Source organism: Salmo salar, chromosome 01, assembly GCF_965601325.2.
Source record: "Salmo salar chromosome 01, fSalSal1, whole genome shotgun sequence".
In the NCBI taxonomy this organism is placed as follows: domain Eukaryota; kingdom Metazoa; phylum Chordata; class Actinopteri; order Salmoniformes; family Salmonidae; genus Salmo; species Salmo salar.
Window position 1 is genome coordinate 165,750,402 of NC_138291.1, and position 22,178 is coordinate 165,772,579.

At 41.8% G+C, this 22,178-nt stretch overlaps 1 protein-coding gene across 3 annotated transcripts in view; it reads right to left on the bottom strand.

Moving 5' to 3' along the window:
• LOC106568988 (rho guanine nucleotide exchange factor 28) overlaps nucleotides 1-22,178 on the bottom strand; it is a 111,259-nt gene that overhangs the window by 60,056 nt on the left and 29,025 nt on the right. For all 3 annotated transcript variants that reach the window (XR_014378788.1, XM_045692531.2, XM_045692539.2), the window contains exons 5-9: nucleotides 6,278-6,461; nucleotides 5,911-6,100; nucleotides 4,697-4,775; nucleotides 2,292-2,338; nucleotides 1,845-1,908 (exon numbers count right to left, since the gene is read on the bottom strand). Coding sequence is in view for 2 of the 3 variants with exons in the window: in XM_045692531.2 (XP_045548487.2) it covers nucleotides 1,845-1,908; nucleotides 2,292-2,338; nucleotides 4,697-4,775; nucleotides 5,911-6,100; nucleotides 6,278-6,461 (564 nt within the window). In the remaining variant the exon portion in view is untranslated. The remainder of the gene's footprint in view (nucleotides 1-1,844; nucleotides 1,909-2,291; nucleotides 2,339-4,696; nucleotides 4,776-5,910; nucleotides 6,101-6,277; nucleotides 6,462-22,178) is intronic.

The window sequence follows — 22,178 nt, forward strand, 5'->3', positions numbered from 1 at the left end:
CTCCGGTACCGCTTCCCATATGGTAGCAGAGAGAACAGTCTATGACTAGGGTGTGTGTCCCCAATGTCAGAGTTGCTCCTACGGCCGTGACTCTCATGTCAAAAGTGTGTTCAGGCTAAGCCTGACAGGAGATAATTATGACTGACGGAATTCAGCAGTTACACATTGGGTGCTTGTACTTACATTGCATTCCTTACTGACAACAACAGAGATCTCCTGAGGGAATCACCCACACACTGTCTTTACTACAACAGAGAGAGAGAGGGAGCGGCAGCATAGCCTAGTTGTTAGAGCGTTGGACTAGTAACCAAAATGTCGCAAGTTTGAATCCCCGAGCTGACATGGTACAAATCTGTAGTTCTGCCCCTGAACAAGGCAGTTAACCCACTGTTCCTAGGCCGTCACTGAAAATAAGAATTTGTTCTTAACCTGTTATGGCTAGGGGGCAGTATTTTCACAGCCGGATAAAAAACGTACCCGATTTAATCTGATTATTACTCCTGTCCAGAAACTAGAATATGCATATAATTATTAGCTTTGGTTAGAAAACACTCCAAAGTTTCTAAAACTGCTGCTACGTGACACTTCCTACGGCTCCCATGGGCTCTCAGAAGGCGGCAAAAAGCTGAATCGTGGCTTTGCAGGCTCTGGCTGAAAAAAAGTAGCGCGTTTGGGTAGTGTCTGGTTACAGTACTGTGAGACTCAGGCGCGTGCCCGAGTCGACCTCATGCTTTGTTTTCTTTCGTCTGTTTACCTAAACGCAGATTCCCGGTCGGAATATTATCGCTTTTTTACGAGAAAAATGGCATAAAAATGGATTTTAAACAGCGGTTGACATGCTTCGAAGTACGGTAATGGAATATTTAGAAATCTTTTGTCACGAAATGCGCCATGCTCATGACCCTTATTTACACTTCGGATAGTGTCTTGAACGCACGAACAAAACGCCGCTATTTGGATATAACGATGGATTATTTTGGACCAAACCAACATTTGTTATTGAAGTAGCAGTCCTGGGAGTGCATTCTGACGAAGAACACCAAAGGTAATCAAACTTTTGTAATAGTAAATCGGAGTTTGGTCAGGGCTAAACTTGGTGGGTGTCAAAATAGCTAGCCGTGATGGCTGGGCTATCTACTCAGAATATTGCAAAATGTGCTTTCACCGAAAAGCTATTTTAAAATCGGACACCTCGATTGCACAAAGGAGTTCTGTATCTATAATTCTTAAAATAATTGTTATGTTTTTTGTGAACGTTTATCGTGAGTAATTTAGTAAATTCACCGGAGGTTTGCGGGGGGTATGCTAGTTCTGAACGTCACATGCTAATGTAAAAAGCTGGTTTTTGATATAAATATGAACTTGATTGAACAAAACATGCATGTATTGTATAACATAATGTCCTAGCTGTGTCATCTGATGAAGATCATCAAAGGTTAGTGCTGCATTTAGCTGTGGTTTTGGTTTTTGTGACATTATATGCTAGCTTGAAAAATGGGTGTCTGATTATTTCTGGCTGGGTACTCTGCTGACATAATCTAATGTTTTGCTTTCGCTGTAAAGCCTTTTTGAAATCGGACAGTGTGGTTAGATAAAGGAGAGTCTTGTCTTTACAATGCTGTGAAATAGTCATATGTTTGAAAAATTGAAGTTTTTGTATTTTTGAGGAATTTGTAATTCGCGCCACGCCCATCATTGGATATTGGAGCAGGTGTTCCGTTAGCGGAACGTCTAGATGTAAGAGGTTAACTGACTTGCCTAGTTAAATAAAGGTAAAATAAATGAAGAGAGTGAGAATAAAGAAGAGGGAGAGACAGAGAGATAAACAGATGAATGGATTGTACCTGTTTGTAACGTTGGAAGCTCCTCATCATCATCCAGAGAGAGAACAAGCTGATCTTCAAAAACCTATTTTACAAAACATAAATCACACAGCCACACAGCTCCATCAGAGGATGAGGTGAATGTATGTGGGCAGTCCAGAAGAGCACTGCTCCTCTGAATTGTCATAATGAAACACACACACACACACACACACACACACACACACACACACACACACACACACACACACACACACACACACACACACACACACACACACACACACACACACACACACACACACACACTAAGGCAAAAAGCTTTCCCAAAGAGCAGAAAATGTATGCACACCACATACTCACTCTCATCACCCTCACACAACACACAGGGAGGAACACAGATCCAGACACACACACATCAAACTCATTGATGTACCAGGTCATTACAGAGCAGACTGATATACTCACACTATCCACCAGAGTAAGGTATCCAAGTGGCAGCCCCCTGCCCAGACCTGCAGAGGAAGAGAATGACACTCAAAGGCACCCGTATGTCACCATCTAACACCCTTTAAATAAGCAGTATGATTGGCCACAAGAAGAGACAGATGACTTCTCCGGTAAACATGCTGAAATCACTGCTAGGCTGACTCTGCTTCACTAGCAGCAGAGCAAAAGCAACATATGAGGAAGACAGAGGTTGTTTCCTAGTACAGATCTATAGATCTATAGTGTTCCCCTCCAGTCTGACTGGGGGGGCTGCTGTGGGATGAAGTCGATACTGAGATAGACTTCCTGTCTCTCTATGTACGCATTGATATCAAGCCTGCCGTCGCTATGGTTACCAGAAACAAGAGAGATCGGCAGTGTGTGTGTCTTTGAGGCGGCAGTAACTGCTCCGAGTCTCTTGCACTCACTGCTCTTCTCTCTCTCATATCTCCTTCTCTGTTTCCCCTCTATCTCTCACTCTCTTCTCTTCCCCCTTTCCCCTCTGCCTCATTAATCTCTCTGATACAGACTCTCTCCTTGTCCCTGTGCAGTGTGTATCCTGTGTAGCACACAACTTGCTGACATTTGTGTACTGAGTGTGTATCGTCTGTTTAGGTCATTTAAACAGTTGACTCGCTGATACGTGTCTACTGGCTGGGTGCTGTGTGGCATGATGGAGGCACACACAGACAGACAGACACACAGGAACAGGGACAGGCAGGGTGTGCGTGCATGCATATGTGTGTTTGGACTGGGCTCTTCTCTCTGTGTGTCCTACGTGCAAACACTGTTCATGGCTTGGCCTTTATGTTCTATTTGTGGCAAGGTGAACCTGTCCACTGGTCCACATTGCTGTTTGTGGACCCAAAGAAAGAACCATGACTGAGACCATGACTCTCTTAACAGAGTTTGCTGAAAAGACTCATCCCCAGTGGTGTAGTGGGGGTAAATGCAGGTATACGCCGTATACCCACTTATTTTTCAGTGGGCATTGTGTATACTCACTTCTTAATCCCCACGATGCATATCAAAGTAGAGTAGTGGAGGTATACGCCGTATCAATTAATTAGGCTGATGGGACATGTCAGAATGCTTAGCTCAAAATGTTGATTGAAGTATAATTTACTCACATTGTAGGTGCAGCTATGTACACACAGTGTTAGGCCTATGCGCAAATGTTCCCAAATTCAATTTGCAGGAAAACACCATTCTAAAAGGCGCACTATACATGCGAGCGGTTTCATGGGCAGAGATGGAAATATCTGTTAGAAATTTAGGACGACGGGAGATCTAAAGATGCAACAATTATCATGGGTTGCAAAGATGACTAGGATAATGTCTTTGGCTGCTAGACAATGAAAGAAAGTTGAAAGAAAACCATTAGAACAGGAGAACGCAAATGAGGAAGTCTTTATAAAATAATTGGTTCCACGTTTCTATGGTGGGATTCTGGCTATAGGCTATTTTGAAGCAACGTAAGACCTGCCTCATAATATTAATTAAATGTCCAAGTTTCAAACAATTAAGGAACAGGACAAATATGGCGATGCTAATGATAGCCCTAGCGTCTTCTGGTAGATGGAAAGGCTTTCCCAAAAACCTATGATATCATGAATATTTGCATCAATCCAGTGGCCATTTGTTTTTCAAACTCTATCTCATGTGTTACAGAAACACCTAACCAAACAACAGTGATTGGTGCCTGTTAAAAGGGTAACTACACTCAAAAATCCAAATTTCTTAGATTTTTCCCAGACCTCAAAAGTGGTCTCCTGATGTGGTTTAAACAATGTTATGGATTTAGAACATCCAATGTTGTTGTTGCCTTTTGTGAACTAACACTCGCACTTGACTTTTTTCTCCCCCTACTAGCACTGACTTTGCTGATAGTTACTTTATTGAGGAAAAATGTACTTACTATGATTGTGATAAGTGTTTTTCCACAAAGCTAAGATGAATGACAGCCTAATTTATCTGTCTCAATAGTTGGCCTACTATTAGCCTACTTGCAAGGTACAGCTTGGGTTGGCCTGACTATAAAAGACCAATATGGGATTTATCATTTTAGGTCATTCAGAGTGTATGTCACTGTTTCTCATAGAGTTTTTCACACAGGGATCCTTTCCTTCGATGGGTGGGCCGTTTGGGAAATGTAAAACAACATTTGAGTATACCCACTTCTCAAGGAACCACTACATCACTGCTCATCCCCACGGCCTGGGTGGCAGTCTGTTTCTGCTCTCTTGCAAACTCCTTATGGAATTGTCATGCCAATGTTTCGCTTGACAATAACAACAGAGTAGGCAAAAGCACAAACAGATTTAGGAACAGGCTATTATCACCAGATTAAAGTCACAATCCTGAGTTTGGTGTTTCACTCTCACCTCCGTCACTGGCATCACTTCTATGGACGTCCAATCCGTAACTGTCCCCCATCTGAACATCACCTCTCAGTGCTGAGATCTGTGACAAATACAGGAGCTCCGTGACAACATGCTCTTAATAATAATAATAATAATAATAATAAACTAATACTGTAGGTAACATAATCTATGAACTTAAATGTCAATGTATTATATAAATGTATATTATAAAGGTTTGTTTACAGTAAAACATAGTCAATGAATGAATTACATTTCCACTTCCTTTAGACCTGTGAGTGTGCTAAGTTGTCATCAAGGCAAAGTGTGGCTACTTTGAAGAATCTCAAATATAAAATATATTTTGATTTGTTTAACACTTTTTGGTTACTACATGAATCCATATGTGCTATTTCATAGTTTTGATGTCTTCACTATTATTCTACTATGTAGAAAACAGTACAAATAAAGAAAAACCCTGGAATGAGTAGGTGTGTCTAAACTTTTGACTGGTACTGTAAAGTATTTTAGCAGCTACTCAGTTCATCCGTAAACATTCATAGTTGTAAACATTACAATAAAACACATCAGTAGGTTGCTACAACAACATTATGCAACCTAATCGTTCAACAGCCATATTAATGTCTGTCATTCAACCACAGGTGGCACCTTAATTGGGGAGGACGGGCTCGTGGTAACGGCTGGAGCGGAATCAGTGGAATGGCCATTCCTTTTAGCTCCGTTCCAGCCGTTACCATGAGACATCTTCCCCTCAACAGCCTCCACCACGTTCAACAGTTAGTTGATGAAACAGAGCAGTTTTCTTTGATCATGTTTACGACTCAGTGTGTGTAACTTCCACATTACAACCTATAATTATACCAGTTTTACTGCCTAAGTAAGATCCACCGGTATAAACAAGAACTAGCCAAACTATGTGTATACAACACTGACAGTTGTATTACATTGTACTACAGTAGAGAATTAAATCAGCTTTAGTTTTTCCTTAAACACAATGTTTTCCTCCGTAATCCACTGGACTCACCTGAACAGAAAAAGACTGTGAGCAAAAACTGAACACTGCTTTGAATCCTGGGTCACGATCCACAAAGCATAGAGTAGGAGGGCTGATTTAGAATAAGGGCCCCACCTGTCCATGTAATCTTATTTATTATGATCTTAAAGAAAAAATGTATCCAGTAGCACTACTACTCTCGGAATACAGGCCCTGATCTTACCTGTCTGAGGATGTTGTGGTCCATCAGTTTCTCTCTGAGGACCAGGATGTTGCCCAGAACACTGCTCTCAGGGCCCCCCAGGAAGGTGAGGGAGAGGCAGCCAGATCCAGGACAGAACCTCAGTACATGGGTGCTATCTGCCCATACACACCACACCCCGACAAGGGGAGACCTCTGAGGGACAGGTGAACTGTATGGAAGTGAAGTGGGAAGGTATGTGTTAGTTATCTGATTGGGTTGGCTCTTGGGTCGTTATTATAAAATAGACTGTGTTCTCAATGAGTTACCTGGTTAAATAAAGTCAATAAATAAATATATAAACATGATGTTGATATACTCTTTGTGATGAAAAGAGGCGGAGACTCACGTAGCGAGTGCCATAAAGAGGGAGTGGTCTCCTCTCCTCTGAGCCAGCTGTAGGGGCGTTTCCCCCTCCTCATTGGGCATGGTCAGTGCCCTCTGACCCATAGGCTGGCCAATCAGAAAGCGGGAGAGATGGAGCAAACCCAGACGCACTGAGAGGTGGAGGAGAGCCTCCCTGGGCAGGAGTTCTACAGAAAGAGAGAGAGAAAGAGAGAGAGAGAGAGATGGTCAGTGCCCTCTGACCCATAGGCTGGCCAATCAGAAAGCGGGAGCGATGGAACAAACCCAGACGCACTGAGAGATGGAGGAGAGCCTCCCTGGGCTGGAGCTCTGCAGAAAGAGAGAGAGAGAGATAGAGATAGAGATAGAGATAGAGAGAGAAAGAGAGCGAGAGAGAGAGAGAGAGAGAAAGAGAGAGAGAGAGAGAGAGAGAGAGAGAGAGAGAGAGAGAGAGAGAGAGAGAGAGAGAGGCAGGCAGCAACAAATTCAATCTCTTTTGCAATTGCAAAACACTAAACAAACAACAACAGGAAGAATTACAGTGCCTTGCAAAAGTATTCATCCCCCTTGGCGTTTTTCCTATGTTGTTGCATTACAACCTGTAATTGAAATTGATTATTATTTGGATTTCATGTAATTGACATAAACAAAATAGTCCAAATTGGTGGAGTGAAATGAAAAAAATAACTTGTTTCAAAAATGTCAAAAAAATTCAAATCAGAAAAGTGGTGCATGCATATGTATTCACCCCCTTTGCTATGAAGCCCTTAAATAAGATCTGGTGCAAACAATTACCTTCAGAAGTCACATAACTAGTTCAATAAAGTCCACCTGTGTGCAATCTAAGTGTCACATGATCTTTCACATGATCTCAGTATATATACACCTGTTATGAATGGCCTCAGAGTCTGCAACACCACTAAGCAAGGGGCACCACCAAGCAAGCAGCACCATGAAGACAAAGGAGCTCTCCAAACAGGTCAGGGACGAAGTTGTGGAGAAGTACAGATCAGGATTGGGTTATAAAAAAATATCAGAAACTTTGAACATCCCACGGAGCACCATTAAATCCATTATTAAAAAATTGAAAGAATATTGCACCACAACATACCTGCCAAAAGAGGGCCGCCCACAAACTCACGGACCAGGCAAGGAGGGCATTCATCAGAGAGGCAACAAAGAGACCAAAGACAACCCTGAAGGAGCTGCAAAGCTCCACAGCGGAGATTGGAGTATCTGTCCATAGCCGTAAACTCCACAGAGCTGGGCTTTACGGAAGAGAGGACAGAAAAAAGCCATTGCTGAAAGAAAAAAATAAGCAAACACATTTGGTGTTTGCCAAAAAGCATGTGGGAGACTCCCCAAATATATGGAAGAAGTTACTCTGGTCAGATGAGACTAAAATACAGCTTTTTGGCCATCAAGGAAAACGCTATGTCTGGCGCAAACCAACACCTCTCATCACCCCAAGAACACCATCCCCACAGTGAAGCATGGTGGTGGCAGCATCATGCTGTGGGGATGTTTTTCATCGGCAGGGACTGGGAAACTGGTCAGAATTGAAGGAATGATGGATGGCCCTAAATACAGGGAAATTCTTGTGGGAAACCTGATTCAGTCTTCCAGAGATTTGAGACTGGGATGGAGGTTCACTTTCCAGCAGGACAATGACCCTAAGAATGCTGCTAAAGGAACACTCAAGTTGTTTAAGGAGAAACATCTAAATGTCTTGGAATGGCCTAGTCAAAGCCCAGACCTCAATCCAATTGAGAATCTTTGGTATGACTTAAAGATTGCTGTACACCAGCGGAACCCATCCAACTTCAAGGAGCTGGAGCAGTTTTGCCTTGAAGAATGGGCAAAAATCTCAGTGCCTAGATGTGCCAAATTTATAGAGACATACACCAAGAGACTGGCAGGTGTAATTGCTGCAAAAGGTGTCTCTACAAAGTATTGAATTTGGGGGGGTGAATAGTTATGCACACTCAAGTATTCTTTTTTTTCACAAGAAAAAATATTTTGCATCTTCAAAGTGGTAGGCATGTTGTGTACATCAAATGATACAAATGCCCAAAATATACATTTTAATTGCAGGTTGTAAGGCAACAAAATAGGAAAAATGCCAAAGGGGGTGAATACTTTCGCAAGCCACTGTATCTATCCAAAATGGAGATGTATGGGTAAACCACTTCTCCAATCGTTTTGGCTCTATAACAAAGAACAAACAGCAAAAACATATACATGATCAAATACAAATCTTAGAATCAACTATTAAAGACTACCAAAACCCACTGGATTCTCCAATTACCTTCAATGAACTAGAGGACAAAAGAAAAACCTTCCAACCCAAAAAGGCCTGTGGTGTTGATGGTATCCTCAATGAAATTATAAAACATACAGACAACAAATTCCAATTGGCTATACTAAAACTCTTTAACATCATCCTTAGCTCTGGCATCTTTCCCAAGATTTGGAACCAAGGACTGATCACCCCAATCCACAAAAGTAGAGACATATTTGACCCCAATAACTACTGTGGGATATGTGTCAACAGGAACCTTGGGAAAATCCTTTGCATTATCATTAACAGCAGACTCGAACATTTATTCAGTGAAAACAATGTTCTGAACAAATGTCAAATTGGCTTTTTACCAAATTATCATACGACAGACCACGTATTCACCCTGCACACCCTAATTAATAAACAAACAAACCAAAACAAAAGCAAAGTATTTTCTTGCTTTGTTGATTTCAAAAAAGCCTTCAATTTGGCATGAGGGTCTGCTATACAAATTGATGGAAAGTGGTGTTGGGGGAAAAACATACGACATTATAAAATCCATGTTCACAAACAACAAGTGTTTGGTTAAAATAGGCAAAATACACACTCATTTCTTCCCACAGGGCCGTGGGGTGATACAGGGATGCAGCTTAAGCCCCACCCTCTTCAGCATATATATATATCAACGAATTGGCGAGGGCACTAGGCAGCACCTGGCCTCACCCTACTAGAATCTGAAGTCAAATGTCTACTGTTTGCTGATGATCTGGTGCTTCTGTCATCAACCAAGGAGGGCTTACAGCTGCACCTAGATCTTCTGCACAGATTATGCCAGACCTGGGCCCTGACAGTAAATCTCAGACATACCAAAATAATGGTGTTGACAAAAAAGGTCCAGTCGCCAGGACCACAAATACAAATTCCATCTAGACACCGTTGCCCTAGAGCACACTAAAAAGCTATACATACCTTGGCCTAAACATCAGCGCCACAGGTAACTTCCACAAAGCTGTGAACGATCTGAGAGACAAGGCAAGAAGGGCCTTCTATGCCATAAAAAGGAACATCAATTCGACATACCAATTAGGATCTGGCTAAAAATACTTGAATCAGTTATAGAACACATTGCCCTTTATGGTTGTGAGGTCTGGGGTGCGCTCACCAACCAAGAATTCACAAAATGGGACAAACACCAAATTGAGACTGCATGCAGAATTCTGCTAAAATATCCTCAGTGTACAACGTAAAACAACAACTAATGCATGCAGAGCAGAATTAGGCTGATACCTGCTAATTATCAAAATCCAGAAAAGAGCCGTTAAAATCTACAACCACCTAAAAGGAAGCAATTCCCAAATCTTCCATAACAAAGCCATCACCTACAGAGAGATGAACCTGGAGAAGAGTTCCCTAAGCAAGCTGGCCCTGGGGCTCTGTTCACAAACACAAACAGACCCCACAGAGCCTCAGGACAGCAACACAATTAGACTCAACCAAATCATGAGAAAACAAAAAGATAATTACTTGACATATTGGAAAGAATTAACAAAAAAAACAGAGCAAACTAGAATGCTATATGTCCCTAAACAGAGAGTACACAGTGGCAGAGTACCTGACCACTGTGACTGACCCAAACTTAAGGAAAGCTTTGACTATGTACATACTCAGTGAGCGTAGCCTTGCTATTGAGAAAGGCCACCGTAGGCAGACCTGGCTTTCAAGAGAAGACAGGCTATGTGCACACTGCCCATAAAATTAGGTGGAAACTGAGCTGCACTTCCTAACCTCCTGCCAAATGTATGACCATATCAGAGACACATATTTCCCTGAAACTACACAAATCCACAAAGAATTCGAAAACAAACCCGATTTTGATAAACCCGATTTTGATAAACCCGATTTTGATAAACGACCTGTTGCCACAAGAAAAGCGCAACCAGTGAAGAACAAACACCATTGAAAATACAACCCATATTTATGTTTATTTATTTTCCCTTTTGTACTTTAACCATTTGCACATCGTTACAACACTGTATATATGCATAATATGACATTTGATTTGGAACTTCTGTGACTGTAATGTTTACTGTTCATTTTTATTGTTTATTTCACTTTTGTATATTATCTACTTCACTTGCTTTGGCAATGTTACAGTTTTTCTCAATTGCTAAAACACTAAAACCCATTGGCTAAACAATGTTCTCAGTTGCCTGGACTCATTTAGCTAATTATGCAGTCTGTTGTCAATACCTTAAACAATTTCACATGGTAAAACACAATTTGCAGATCTCACTTAGACTTTTCAGCAAAACTCTAAACACATTCTCATTCTCAAAACACATTCTGCACTCTAATGCACATGTCATCCATACTGGTAAACACAAGTGGCAACAATCAAATACAAATAGAGAACACATGTCATTGATTGAACACAACCACTCAAAATTGATTTAACCTGTTTCAAATGATGCGACACAACCAGTTCAGAGAGCAAACAGGTTGTTGAAGGTGGGAAGGAGAAAGTCTGAGAATGGATAGAAGAAACAATGTGAGAGGACGAGTGCGTATGCGAGGTGGGGGAAGAGGAGGAGGAGGGCAAGAAAGAGGAAGAGGAGGATGAAGAGGAAAAGGAGGACGAAGAGGAAGAGGAAGACAAAGAGTGGAAATATCTGATGAAAATCGAGCAACAGTTATAGACCATGTTCTTGACCATGGACTGACAATGAGGGAAGCAGGACTTAGAGTGCAACCCAATTTGAGCCGATTTTCTGTGTCCACCATAGTAAGGACATTCAGAGAAGAGAACAGGTACAGTATACTACTGTATTTTTGTAATTGCAAATTTACTGTACTACACTATATGCAGCTGTTTCAATAGACATTTGTAAAGTGAATCACTGTATTTATTGTACTGCATAAATATGTTTTGTAACTGCACAACTACTTTTTGTAGAATTGCAAGGCTGCCACATGCAGGTGGAAGGACAGCTATATTCACTCGGGAGCAAGAGGCCGTTATAGTTGGCATGGTCCTTCAAGATAATGCAATACGACTCAGAGAAATCCAGGAACGAGTGATAGAAGACAACACACACTTCCAGGGAATCGACAGTGTGAGCATTTCCACAATTGACCATGTACTCCATCGTAACAGGATGCGAATGAAACAAGTATACAGAGTACCTTTTGAGCGCAACTCACCAAGGGTGAAAGAACTGCGAGCTCAGTATGTGCAAGTAAGTGTACATTCAGAAACATTTACTGTAATCCAGATTGTCTACAGTACTAACACATACTATGTGAATGACATTACTCTTCAGTACATACAATGTATGTGAATCAGAAGTGCATACAGTAGGCCTAATTGTACTCTACAGTATAGCACTGTCTCTGTACGACTTACAAAATCCTACATACAGTATATTGTATTTCTACACAGACAGTATTTGACTTGGAATCCTTGGACAGACCCCATGAGTTCATCTTTGTCGATGAAGCAGGCTTCAATCTAACAAAGAGGAGAAGGAGAGGCCGAAACATGATTGGACAGCGGGCCATTGTTGAAGTCCCTGGTCAACAAGGTGGCAATGTCACAATCTGTGCTGCTATCAGCAACCATGGTGTTCTACATCACCATGTTACACTCGGGCCATATAACACCCAGCACCTTCTAAGATGTATTGCCAATCTAAGATATATTTTATTTGAGCAGCAGGTTCAAGAGCAGCAGGGTCAAGAGCTAAATGAGAATCCCATTCCCACCTATGTGATAGTATGGGACAATGTCAGTTTCCACCGAGCTGCTCAGGTAAGGGAATGGTTTAACATCAATGGGCAGTTTATGAACTTGTACCTCCCTCCATACTCGCCTTTCCTGAATCCGATTGAGGAGTTTTTCTCCTCTTGGAGATGGAAAGTGTATGATTGACAACCCTACACCAGAGTAAATCTGCTGCAAGCCATGGATTTAGCCTGTGGTGATATAGGTGAGGAATCATGCCAGGGCTGGATATGGCACACGAGGCTTCTTCCCCCGTTGCCTCAGGAGGGACAATATTGCTTGTGATGTCGACGAAGTGCTCTGGCCTGACCCAGCCCAAAGACAAGAAGAAGCACATTGATCACATGTTTACTCCTTTGATTTTTGTCCCTTTTAGTATTGTATACTGTAGTACAGTGCATTGTAGACTGTACAATGGACAAATTGTATGGCCCTGAACATTGTGCTTTCCATTTATTAACAGTACTGACTGCTCAATAGATTTTGACTGGTTGCAGGTTCATATCAACAAAGAAATAGAATTACAGTATCACAGAGACAAAGGACAAGTTTGTGAGATGCAGGGTACAGTACTGTAAAAATAGGGGTACAAGGAGGAGGAAGAACAAAAAACAAAATTGCAAAGAGCAAAGCAGAGTAGTAATTTCTGATCAATTTTGAGCTACTATGATAGAACATGCTTTCGTTCATCAAAAGACAATGACGGAAAAATATGAATCTTTTTTTAGATTAAAAATGTACTTCTCCCTGAGAATTGTATGTTTTGAACAATGTGTTTTCTATTTTTCGGTGTATTGTTTACTTACTGCTTGAGAGTGTATATCATTTTGATCACTTTGTTTATGATTTGAGAGCAGTGTTTGATTTTGAACACAGGTAAAACTGTTTTGAGGCGAATGTTTCATTTTGCGAGAGGAGTCAGAGGTTATGTAAATAGTGCTTGAAGATGAGGTTTTGTGTTTAATGTTTTCAGGAAATGGAGCAAGGTTTCAGAAATTGAGAAAAACTGTAACATATGTTTCCCATGCCAATAAAGCTCCTTGAATTGAGAGAGAGAGAGAGAGAGAGAGAGAGAGAGAGAGAGAGAGAGAAGAGAGAGAGAGAGAGAGAGAGGCAGGCAGCAACAAATTCAATCTCTTTTGCAATTGCAAAACACTAAACAAACAACAATGCCATGCCAATAAAGCTCCTTGAATTGAGAGAGAGAGAGAGAGAGAGAGAGAGAGAGAGAGAGGAGAGAGAGAGAGAGAGAGAGAGAGAGAGAGAGAGAGAGAGAGAGAGAGAGAGAGAGAGAGAGAGAGAGAGAGAGAGAGAGAGAGAGAGAGAAGGTAAGAGGGGGTAAAATACAATTGTACACAATGTTAATAACATTGCAGGCAAGTTAAATGTAAAATGGGCAGAAAACCCAATTAATCTCCATGGTTCATTGAAGTTGATGGGTCATTTATAACAAAACCTTTTGATATAGCCAATCATTTCAATGACTATCTCACTGGTAAAGTGGACAAACTGAGAAGTTAAATTACAACATTGAACAGTGAACCATCATATTTGTGTATTGAAGATCTAATAATGAAAGAGAAGGATTGCTGTTTTGAATTTGGTCAAGTTTGTGTGGAAGAGGTGGGAAAACAATTGTTATCCATCAATAATGATAAGCCACCAGGTATAGACAACCTAGATGGGAAACTATTGAGAATGGTAGCAGACTGTATTGCCATCCCTATTTGCTATGTTTTTAACAAATGCCTAAAGGAGTGTGTCCACAGGCATGGAAGGAAGCTAAAGTAATTCCACTACCTAAAAATAATAAAGCACCCTTTGCTGGCTCTAACAGCCGACCAATATGTTTGCTGCCTGTTCTTGGTAAACTGACGGAGGAAATTGTTTGAACAAATACAATGGTAGTTAACTACTGACTTTCAGCATGCATGTAGGGAAGGGCACTCAACTTCATCTGCACTGACTCAGATGACTGAATGATTGGCTCAATGAAATGGATACTAAGATCATAGTTGGAGCTGTATTGTTAGATTTCAGTGCAGTGTTTGATGTTATTGATCATAATTTGTTACTGAAAAAACTCACTTTTTATGACTTTACATCACCTGCCATCACATGGGCTCCTAAGTGGCACAGCGGTCTAAGACACTGCATCTCAGTGCTAGAGATGTCACTACAGACCACTACAGTTCGATTCCAGGCTGTATCACAACCGGCCGTGATTGGGAGTCCCATAGGGCGGCGCACAATTGGCCCAGCGTCGTTCACGGTTGGCTTTCATTGTAAATAAGAATTTGTTTTTAACTGACTTCCCTAGTTAAATAAATAAAAAATGGTTGGAGAGTTATCTATCCAATCGAACTCAAGAGAGTATTCTTCAATGGAAGCTTCTCTAACATCAGATATGCCGTTACTGTTCTCTATTTTTTCAAATGATTTGCCACTTGTCTTACAACAAGCTAAAATGACTATGTATGCTGATGATTGCACACTCTACACATCAGCACCTACAGCCATAATTAACAATAAACTGGTATTGAATACATGTGAAAACAAAAGCATTGTATTTGGTTCAAAGCATTCTCGTTGACCTAAACCTCAACTGGAGTTGTGCATAAAGGGTGTGAACACTGATCAAGTTGAAGAAGCTGAACTCATAGGAGTAACATTGGATGATCAGTTGTCATGGTGAAGTCATATTGACAAAGTTGTTGTGAAGATGGTATGTCTGTTATAAAAATATGTTCTGTGTTTTTGACACAAAGATCCATACTAGTTGATCAAGCTCTGGTCTTGTCCCATCTTGATTACTGTTCGGTAATATTGTCAGGTGCAGCAAAGAAAGACCTAGCAAAGCTGCAGCTGTCTCAAAACAAAGCAGCACGCCTTGTCCTTAACTGCTCCCACAGAACTAACATCAACAACATGCATGATAGTCTTTCATGGTTGAGGGTTAAGGAGAAACTGAAAGTAAAAACAGATTTAATGTTTCGCTCAGTTATGTAATGAGCCATGTCATCATGGAATACTCTGGTGGTTACTCGGGAGAAAAGCAAGTTTAGCTTTAAAAAGAGATAAAAAACTTTGTATCACAGCGCCTTTCCCCCTTCGGAAAATATTCAGATCACTTGACTTTTTCTAAATGTTGTTACATTACAGCCTTATTCTAAAATGGATTAAATACTTTTCCCCCCTCATCAATCTAAACACAATACCCCCATAATGACAAAATGAAAACAGGTTTTTATAATTTTTTGCAAATGTATTACACATAAAAAACAGAAATACTTATTTACATAAGTACTCAGACCCTTTGCTATGAGACTCGAAATTGAGTTCAGGTGCATCCTGTTTCCATTGATGGTCCTTGAGATGTTTCTACAACTTGATTGGAGTCCATCTGTGGCAAATTCAATTGATTGCACATGATTTGGAAAGGCACACACCTGTCTATATAAGGTCCCACAGTTGACAGTGCATGTCAGAACAAAAACCAAGCCATGAGGTCGAAGGAATTGTCCGTAGAGCGCCGAGACAGGATTGTGTTGAGGCACAGATCTGGGGAAGGGAACCAACAAATATCTGCAATATTGAAGGTCCCCAAGAACACAGTGGCCTCCATCATTCTTAAATGGAAGAAGTTTGGAACCACAGTCTCTCCCTAGAGCTGGCCACCTGGCCAAACTGAGCAATCGGGGGAGAATGGCCTTGGTCGGGGAGGTGACCAAGAACCCGATGGTCACTCTGACAGAGCTCCAGAGTTCCTCTGTGGAGGTGGGAGAACATTCCAGAAGGACAACCATCTCTGCAGCACTCCACCAATCAAGCCTCTCCTCAGTAAAAGGCACATGACAGCCTGCTTGAAGTTTGCTAAAAGGCACCTAAAGACTTTCAGACCATGAGAAACAAGATTCTCTGATTTGATGAAACCAAGATTGAACTCTTTGGCCTGAATGCCAAGCATCACGTCTGGAAAAAACCTGCACCACTCCTACGGTGAAGCATGGTGGTGGCAGCATCATGCTGTGGGGATGTTTTTCAGCTGCAGAGACTGGGAGACTAGTCAGGATCAAGGGAAAGCTGAACGGAGCAAAGTACAGAGAGACCCTCAATGACAACCTACTCCAGATCGCTCAGGACCTCAGACTGAGGCGAAGGTTCACCTTACAACAGGTTAACGACCCTAAGCACACAGCCAAGACATCGAAGGAGTGGCTTCTGGACAAGTCTCTGAATGTCCTTGAGTGGCCCAGCCAGAGCCCGGACTTGAACCCGATCGAACATCTCTGGAGAGACCTCAAAATAGCTGTGCAGCGACGCTCCCCATCCAACCTGAAAGAGCTTGAGAAGATCTGCAGAGAAGAATGGGAGAAACTCCTCAAATACTGATGTGGCAAGTTTGTAGCGTCATACCCAAGAAGACACGAGGCTGTAATCGCTGCCAAAGGTGCTTCAAGAAAGTACTGAGTAAAGGGTCTGAATACTTGTAAATGTAAATGTGATATTTCAGTTTTGTATTTTTTACAAATAAAAAAATTATATCTAATCAATTTTAGAACTAGGCTGTAACTTAACAAAATGTGGAAAAAGTCAAGGGGTCTGAATACTTTCGGAATGCGCTGTATATATGAATAGTGTGTAAAGAGTATTTTTGTTGTTGCTTGGTGTATTTCTATATATACTTCTTATTTTATTTATATTTTTTTATTTAGAATTTAATGTAATATCTTATGTTGTTCTTGTCTATAACTGTTCTGTTCTTTGTCATGTATTTGTATGTTTTATGTGGACCCCAGAAAGAGTAGCATCTGCATGTGCAGTAGCTAATGGGGATCCTAATAAACTAAACTAAAAGCTGTGTTCCTTAAAATAGATGGAGGCAGACAGAGGTGACAAGCCCTCCATATAAGAACATTGTAGTCTCTAACATCTCCGCTATACATCCCTAAACCTGCTATCCTTCATACGATATCCTCACCGTCCAAACGTACTGTATACATTACATACTACACATCTGCTCTCTAGACCTAAACACACTTATCAGCTTAGATGTTGCGGAAGAAGAGGAGGCATTTGTCAGTGTTTTGGGGTGAGTATGAGCGAAGAGAGAAATGAAGGATCTTGTGGTCAGACAGTGGGAACAGGAGGTCTGGGCTGAGTTAGGATGAGGCCAACAGAGCAGACAAGATCAAGTATGTGTCCCTTGATGTGAGTGGGAAAATTGACATGTTTGTTAATATTGAAACAGTCTAGACCAGCAATGAAATCAGAGGCAAGTCTTGAGTTAGTGGTGCCAGTCTGTCTCTGGCTCTGTCAGCTGGTTGTTGGGTTGACCTGTTTGGCAAGGTATTGATGTGGCACTATTGTTGTGTTGCATGTAGAAACAGACTTGCACCAGAGATGGTGTTTATCTATAGCATGCCTTACTAACCTGTAAAGGCAATGTAACACCATATAAAGCTCCTCATGTGACATAATGGGATTGTTAGCTTGACTAACCTGTACCCCCACACATTGACTCGGTACCGGTTCCCCCTGTATATTGCCTCGTTATTGTTATTGTGTTATTTAAAAAATGTATATACTCTATTTCTTGAACTGCACTGTTGGTTAAGGGCTTGTAAGTAATCATTTCACTGTAAGGTTTACACCTGTTGTATTCGGCGCATGTGACAAATACAATTTGATTTGATTTTGACAAGGATTTGTATATAATATACACTGAACAAAAAAAATCTAAACGCAACATGTAAAGTGTTGGTGCCATGTTTCATGAGATAAAATAAAAGATTACAGAAATTTTCCATATGCACAAAAAGCTTATTTCTCCCAACTTTTGTGCACAAATGTGTTTACACCTCTGTTAGTGAGCATTTCTCCTTTGCCAAGATAATCCATCCGACTGACAGGTGTGGAATAAAAAGAAGCTAATTAAACAGCATGATAATTACACAGGTGCACCTTGTGCTGGGGACAATAAAAGGCCAATTTAAAATGTGCAGTTTTGTCACACAACACAATGCCATAGATGTCTCAAGTTTTGAGGAAGATCGCAATTGGCATGCTGACAGCAGGAATGTCCACCAGAGCTGTTTCCAGAGAATTGAATGTTTATTTATCTACCATAAGCCGCCTCCAACATTGTTTTAGAGAATTTGGCAGTATTCCAACAGGCCTCAGACCATGTATATGTTGTCGTGTGGGCGAGCAGTTTGCTGATGTCAACGTTGTGAACAGAGTGCCCCATGGTGGCAGTGGGCTTATAGTATGGGCAGGCATAAGCTACGAACAACGAACACGATTGCATTTTATCAATGGAAATTTGAATGCACAGAAATACCGTGACGAGATCCTGAGGCCCATTGTGAGGCCCATTTTTTTAAAGGTATCTGTGAAAAAACAGATGCATAGCTGTATTCCCAGTCATGTGAAATTCATAGATTAAGGCCTAATAAATGTATTTCAATTGACTGTAAAGAGTATTTTTGTTGTTGCTTGGTGTATTTCTATATATACTTCTTATTTTATTTATATTTTTTATTTAGAATTGAATGTAATATCTTATGTTGTTCTTGTCTATAACTGTTCTGTTCTTTGTCATGTATTTGTACATTTTATGTGGACCCCAGAAAGAGTAGCATCTGCATGTGCAGTAGCTAATGTGGATCCTAATAAACTAAACTAAAAGCTGTGTTCCTTAAAATAGATGGAGGCAGACAGAGGTGACAAGCCCTCCATATAAGAACATTGTAGTCTCTAACATCTCCGCTATACATCCCTAAACCTGCTATCCTTCATACGATATCCTCACCGTCCAAACGTACTGTATACATTACATACTACACATCTGCTCTCTAGACCTAAACACACTTATCATGGCTTCAGGTGAGATGTGAAAGCCGACATGAATGTAAGCGAATACACTCTGACTGCACACACACAGTATATTGTATGCAGCTAAGCTAGCACATGTCAATGCTATATACTGTACCTAGCACATAGATGGTCCCGTATTTAGGCCTACTCTAGCTAACACACAATCCAGGTGGGTGTCATGTTGCGTGTCACGCTGTGTGAAGTCTAGACTTTATATGGAAAATGCATACCAACAAGGCAGGTCAGGTACTTCACACAGGTGTTAGTTATTATAACAACTCATAAGCATTTTCACTTGTCTCCTGTGCATTGAGGAGTATTCCTAACTGACTTGTAGCTTAGGGCTGGATCGTGAGAAATATAAAGTACCACGTTAGCTATGAGGCCTTGGGGAAATTCACCCGTTTGATTCAGGTTGCGTACCAAATGGCACCCTGTTCACAATACCATATATAGTGCACTCCTTTTAACAAGAACTCTTTGGGTCCTGGTCAGAACTAGTGCACTAAATAGAAAATATGGTGTAATTTGGGACGCAACATCAGTGACTCTTCCTCATATGAAGATTTGAGACATTGACAGTGACAGGGCTAGGGTTCCCACCCTGATAATGCCACTGACAGAAGCCAGCAGAGACCAGACACACACCACACAAACAAGCACAAGGTAACCCTCTAAACCTGCACAGTGTGTTTTAATAAAGCCAGTGTGTTGGAGAGACCAGCTGCCTGTGGGGCAGAGCACACATCCTTCCTATTCCCCTTTGTCACACTGAATTGGTTGGTTTTAAAAAGAGAGTCACTTTGTCACACTGAATGACTTGGTTTTAAAAAGAGAGTTCCTTTGTCACACTGAATGACTTGGTTTTAAAAAGAGAGTCCCTTTGTCACACTGAATGACTTGGTTTTAAAAGTAGAGTCACTTTATCACACTGAATGACTTGGTTTTAAAAAGAGAGTCACTTTGTCACACTGAATGACTTGGTTTTAAAAAGAGAGTCACTTTATCACACTGAATGACTTGGTTTTAAAAAGAGAGTCACTTTGTCACACTGAATGACTTGGTTTTAAAAAGAGAGGGAATAGTCAGTCAAGCCTTTATTCTTTCCTGTAGGACTAAGAAAGAAGGGTAGAGTTGCTATGGAAATAGCTTTATATATATATACACTGCTCAAAAAAATAAAGGGAACACTTAAACAACACAATGTAACTCCAAGTCAATCACACTTCTGTGAAATCAAACTGTCCACTTAGGAAGCAACACTGATTGACAATAAATTTCACATGCTGTTGTGCAAATGGAATAGACAACAGGTGGAAATTATAGGCAATTAGCAAGACACCCCCAATAAAGGAGTGGTTCAGCAGGTGGGGACCACAGACCACTTCTCAGTTCCTATGCTTCCTGGCTGATGTTTTGGTCACTTTTGAATGCTGGCGGTGCTTTCACTCTAGTGGTAGCATGAGACAGAGTCTACAACCCACACAAGTGGCTCAGGTAGTGCAGCTCATCCAGGATGGCACATCAATGCGAGCTGTGGCAAGAAGGTTTGCTGTGTCTGTCAGCGTAGTGTCCAGAGCATGGAGGTGCTACCAGGAGACAGGCCAGTACATCAGGAGACGTGGAGGAGGCCGTAGGAGGGCAACAACCCAGCAGCAGGACCGCTACCTCCGCCTTTGTGCAAGGAGGAGCAGGAGAAGCACTGCCAGAGCCCTGCAAAATGACCTCCAGCAGGCCACAAATGTGCATGTGTCTGCTCAAACGGTCAGACACAGACTCCATGAGGGTGGTATGAGGGCCCGACATCCACAGGTGGGGGTTGTGCTTACAGCCCAACACCGTGCAGGACGTTTGGCATTTGCCAGAGAACACCAAGATTGGCAAATTCGCTACTGGCGCCCTGTGCTCTTCACAGATGAAAGCAGGTTCACACTGAGCACGTGACAGACGTGACAGAGTCTGGAGACGCTGTGGAGAACGTTCTGCTGCCTGCAACATCCTCCAGCATGACCGGTTTGGCGGTGAGTCAGTCATGGTGTGGGGTGGCATTTCTTTGGGGGGCCGCACAGCTCTCCATGTGCTCGCCAGAGGTAGCCTGACTGCCATTAGGTACCGAGATGAGATCCTCAGACCCCTTGTGAGACCATATGCTGGTGCGGTTGGCCCTGGGTTCCTCCTAATGCAAGACAATGCTAGACCTCATGTGGCTGGAGTGTGTCAGCAGTTCCTGCAAGAGGAAGGCATTGATGCTATGGACTGGCCCGCCCGTTCCCCAGACCTGAATCCAATTGAGCACATCTGGGACATCATGTCTCGCTCCATCCACCAACGCCACATTGCACCACAGACTGTCCAGGAGTTGGCAGATGCTTTAGTCCAGGTCTGGGAGGAGATCCCTCAGGAGACCATCCGCCACCTCATCAGGAGCATGCCCAGGTGTTGTAGGGAGGTCATACAGGCATGTGGAGGCCACACACACTACTGAGCCTCATTTTGACTTGTTTTAAGGACATTACATCAAAGTTGGATCAGCCTGTAGTGTGGTTTTCCACTTTAATTTTGAGTGTGACTCCAAATCCAGACCTCCATGGGTTGATAAATTGGATTTCCATTGATTATTTTTGTGTGATTTTGTTGTCAGCACATTCAACTATGTAAAGAAAAAAGTATTTAATAAGATTATTTCTTTCATTGAGATCTAGGATGTGTTGTTTAAGTGTTCCCTTTATTTTTTTGAGCAGTATATATCCTACCGATCCTCGACTTCGGCGATGTCATTTACAAAATAGCCTCCAATACCCTACTCAATAAAGTGGATGCAGTCTATCACAGTGCCATCCGTTTTGTCACCAAAGCCCCATATACTACCCACCACTGCGACCTAAACGCTCTCGTTGGCTGGCCCTCGCTTCATACTCGTCGCCAAACCCACTGGCTCCAGGTCATCTACAAGACCCTGCTAGG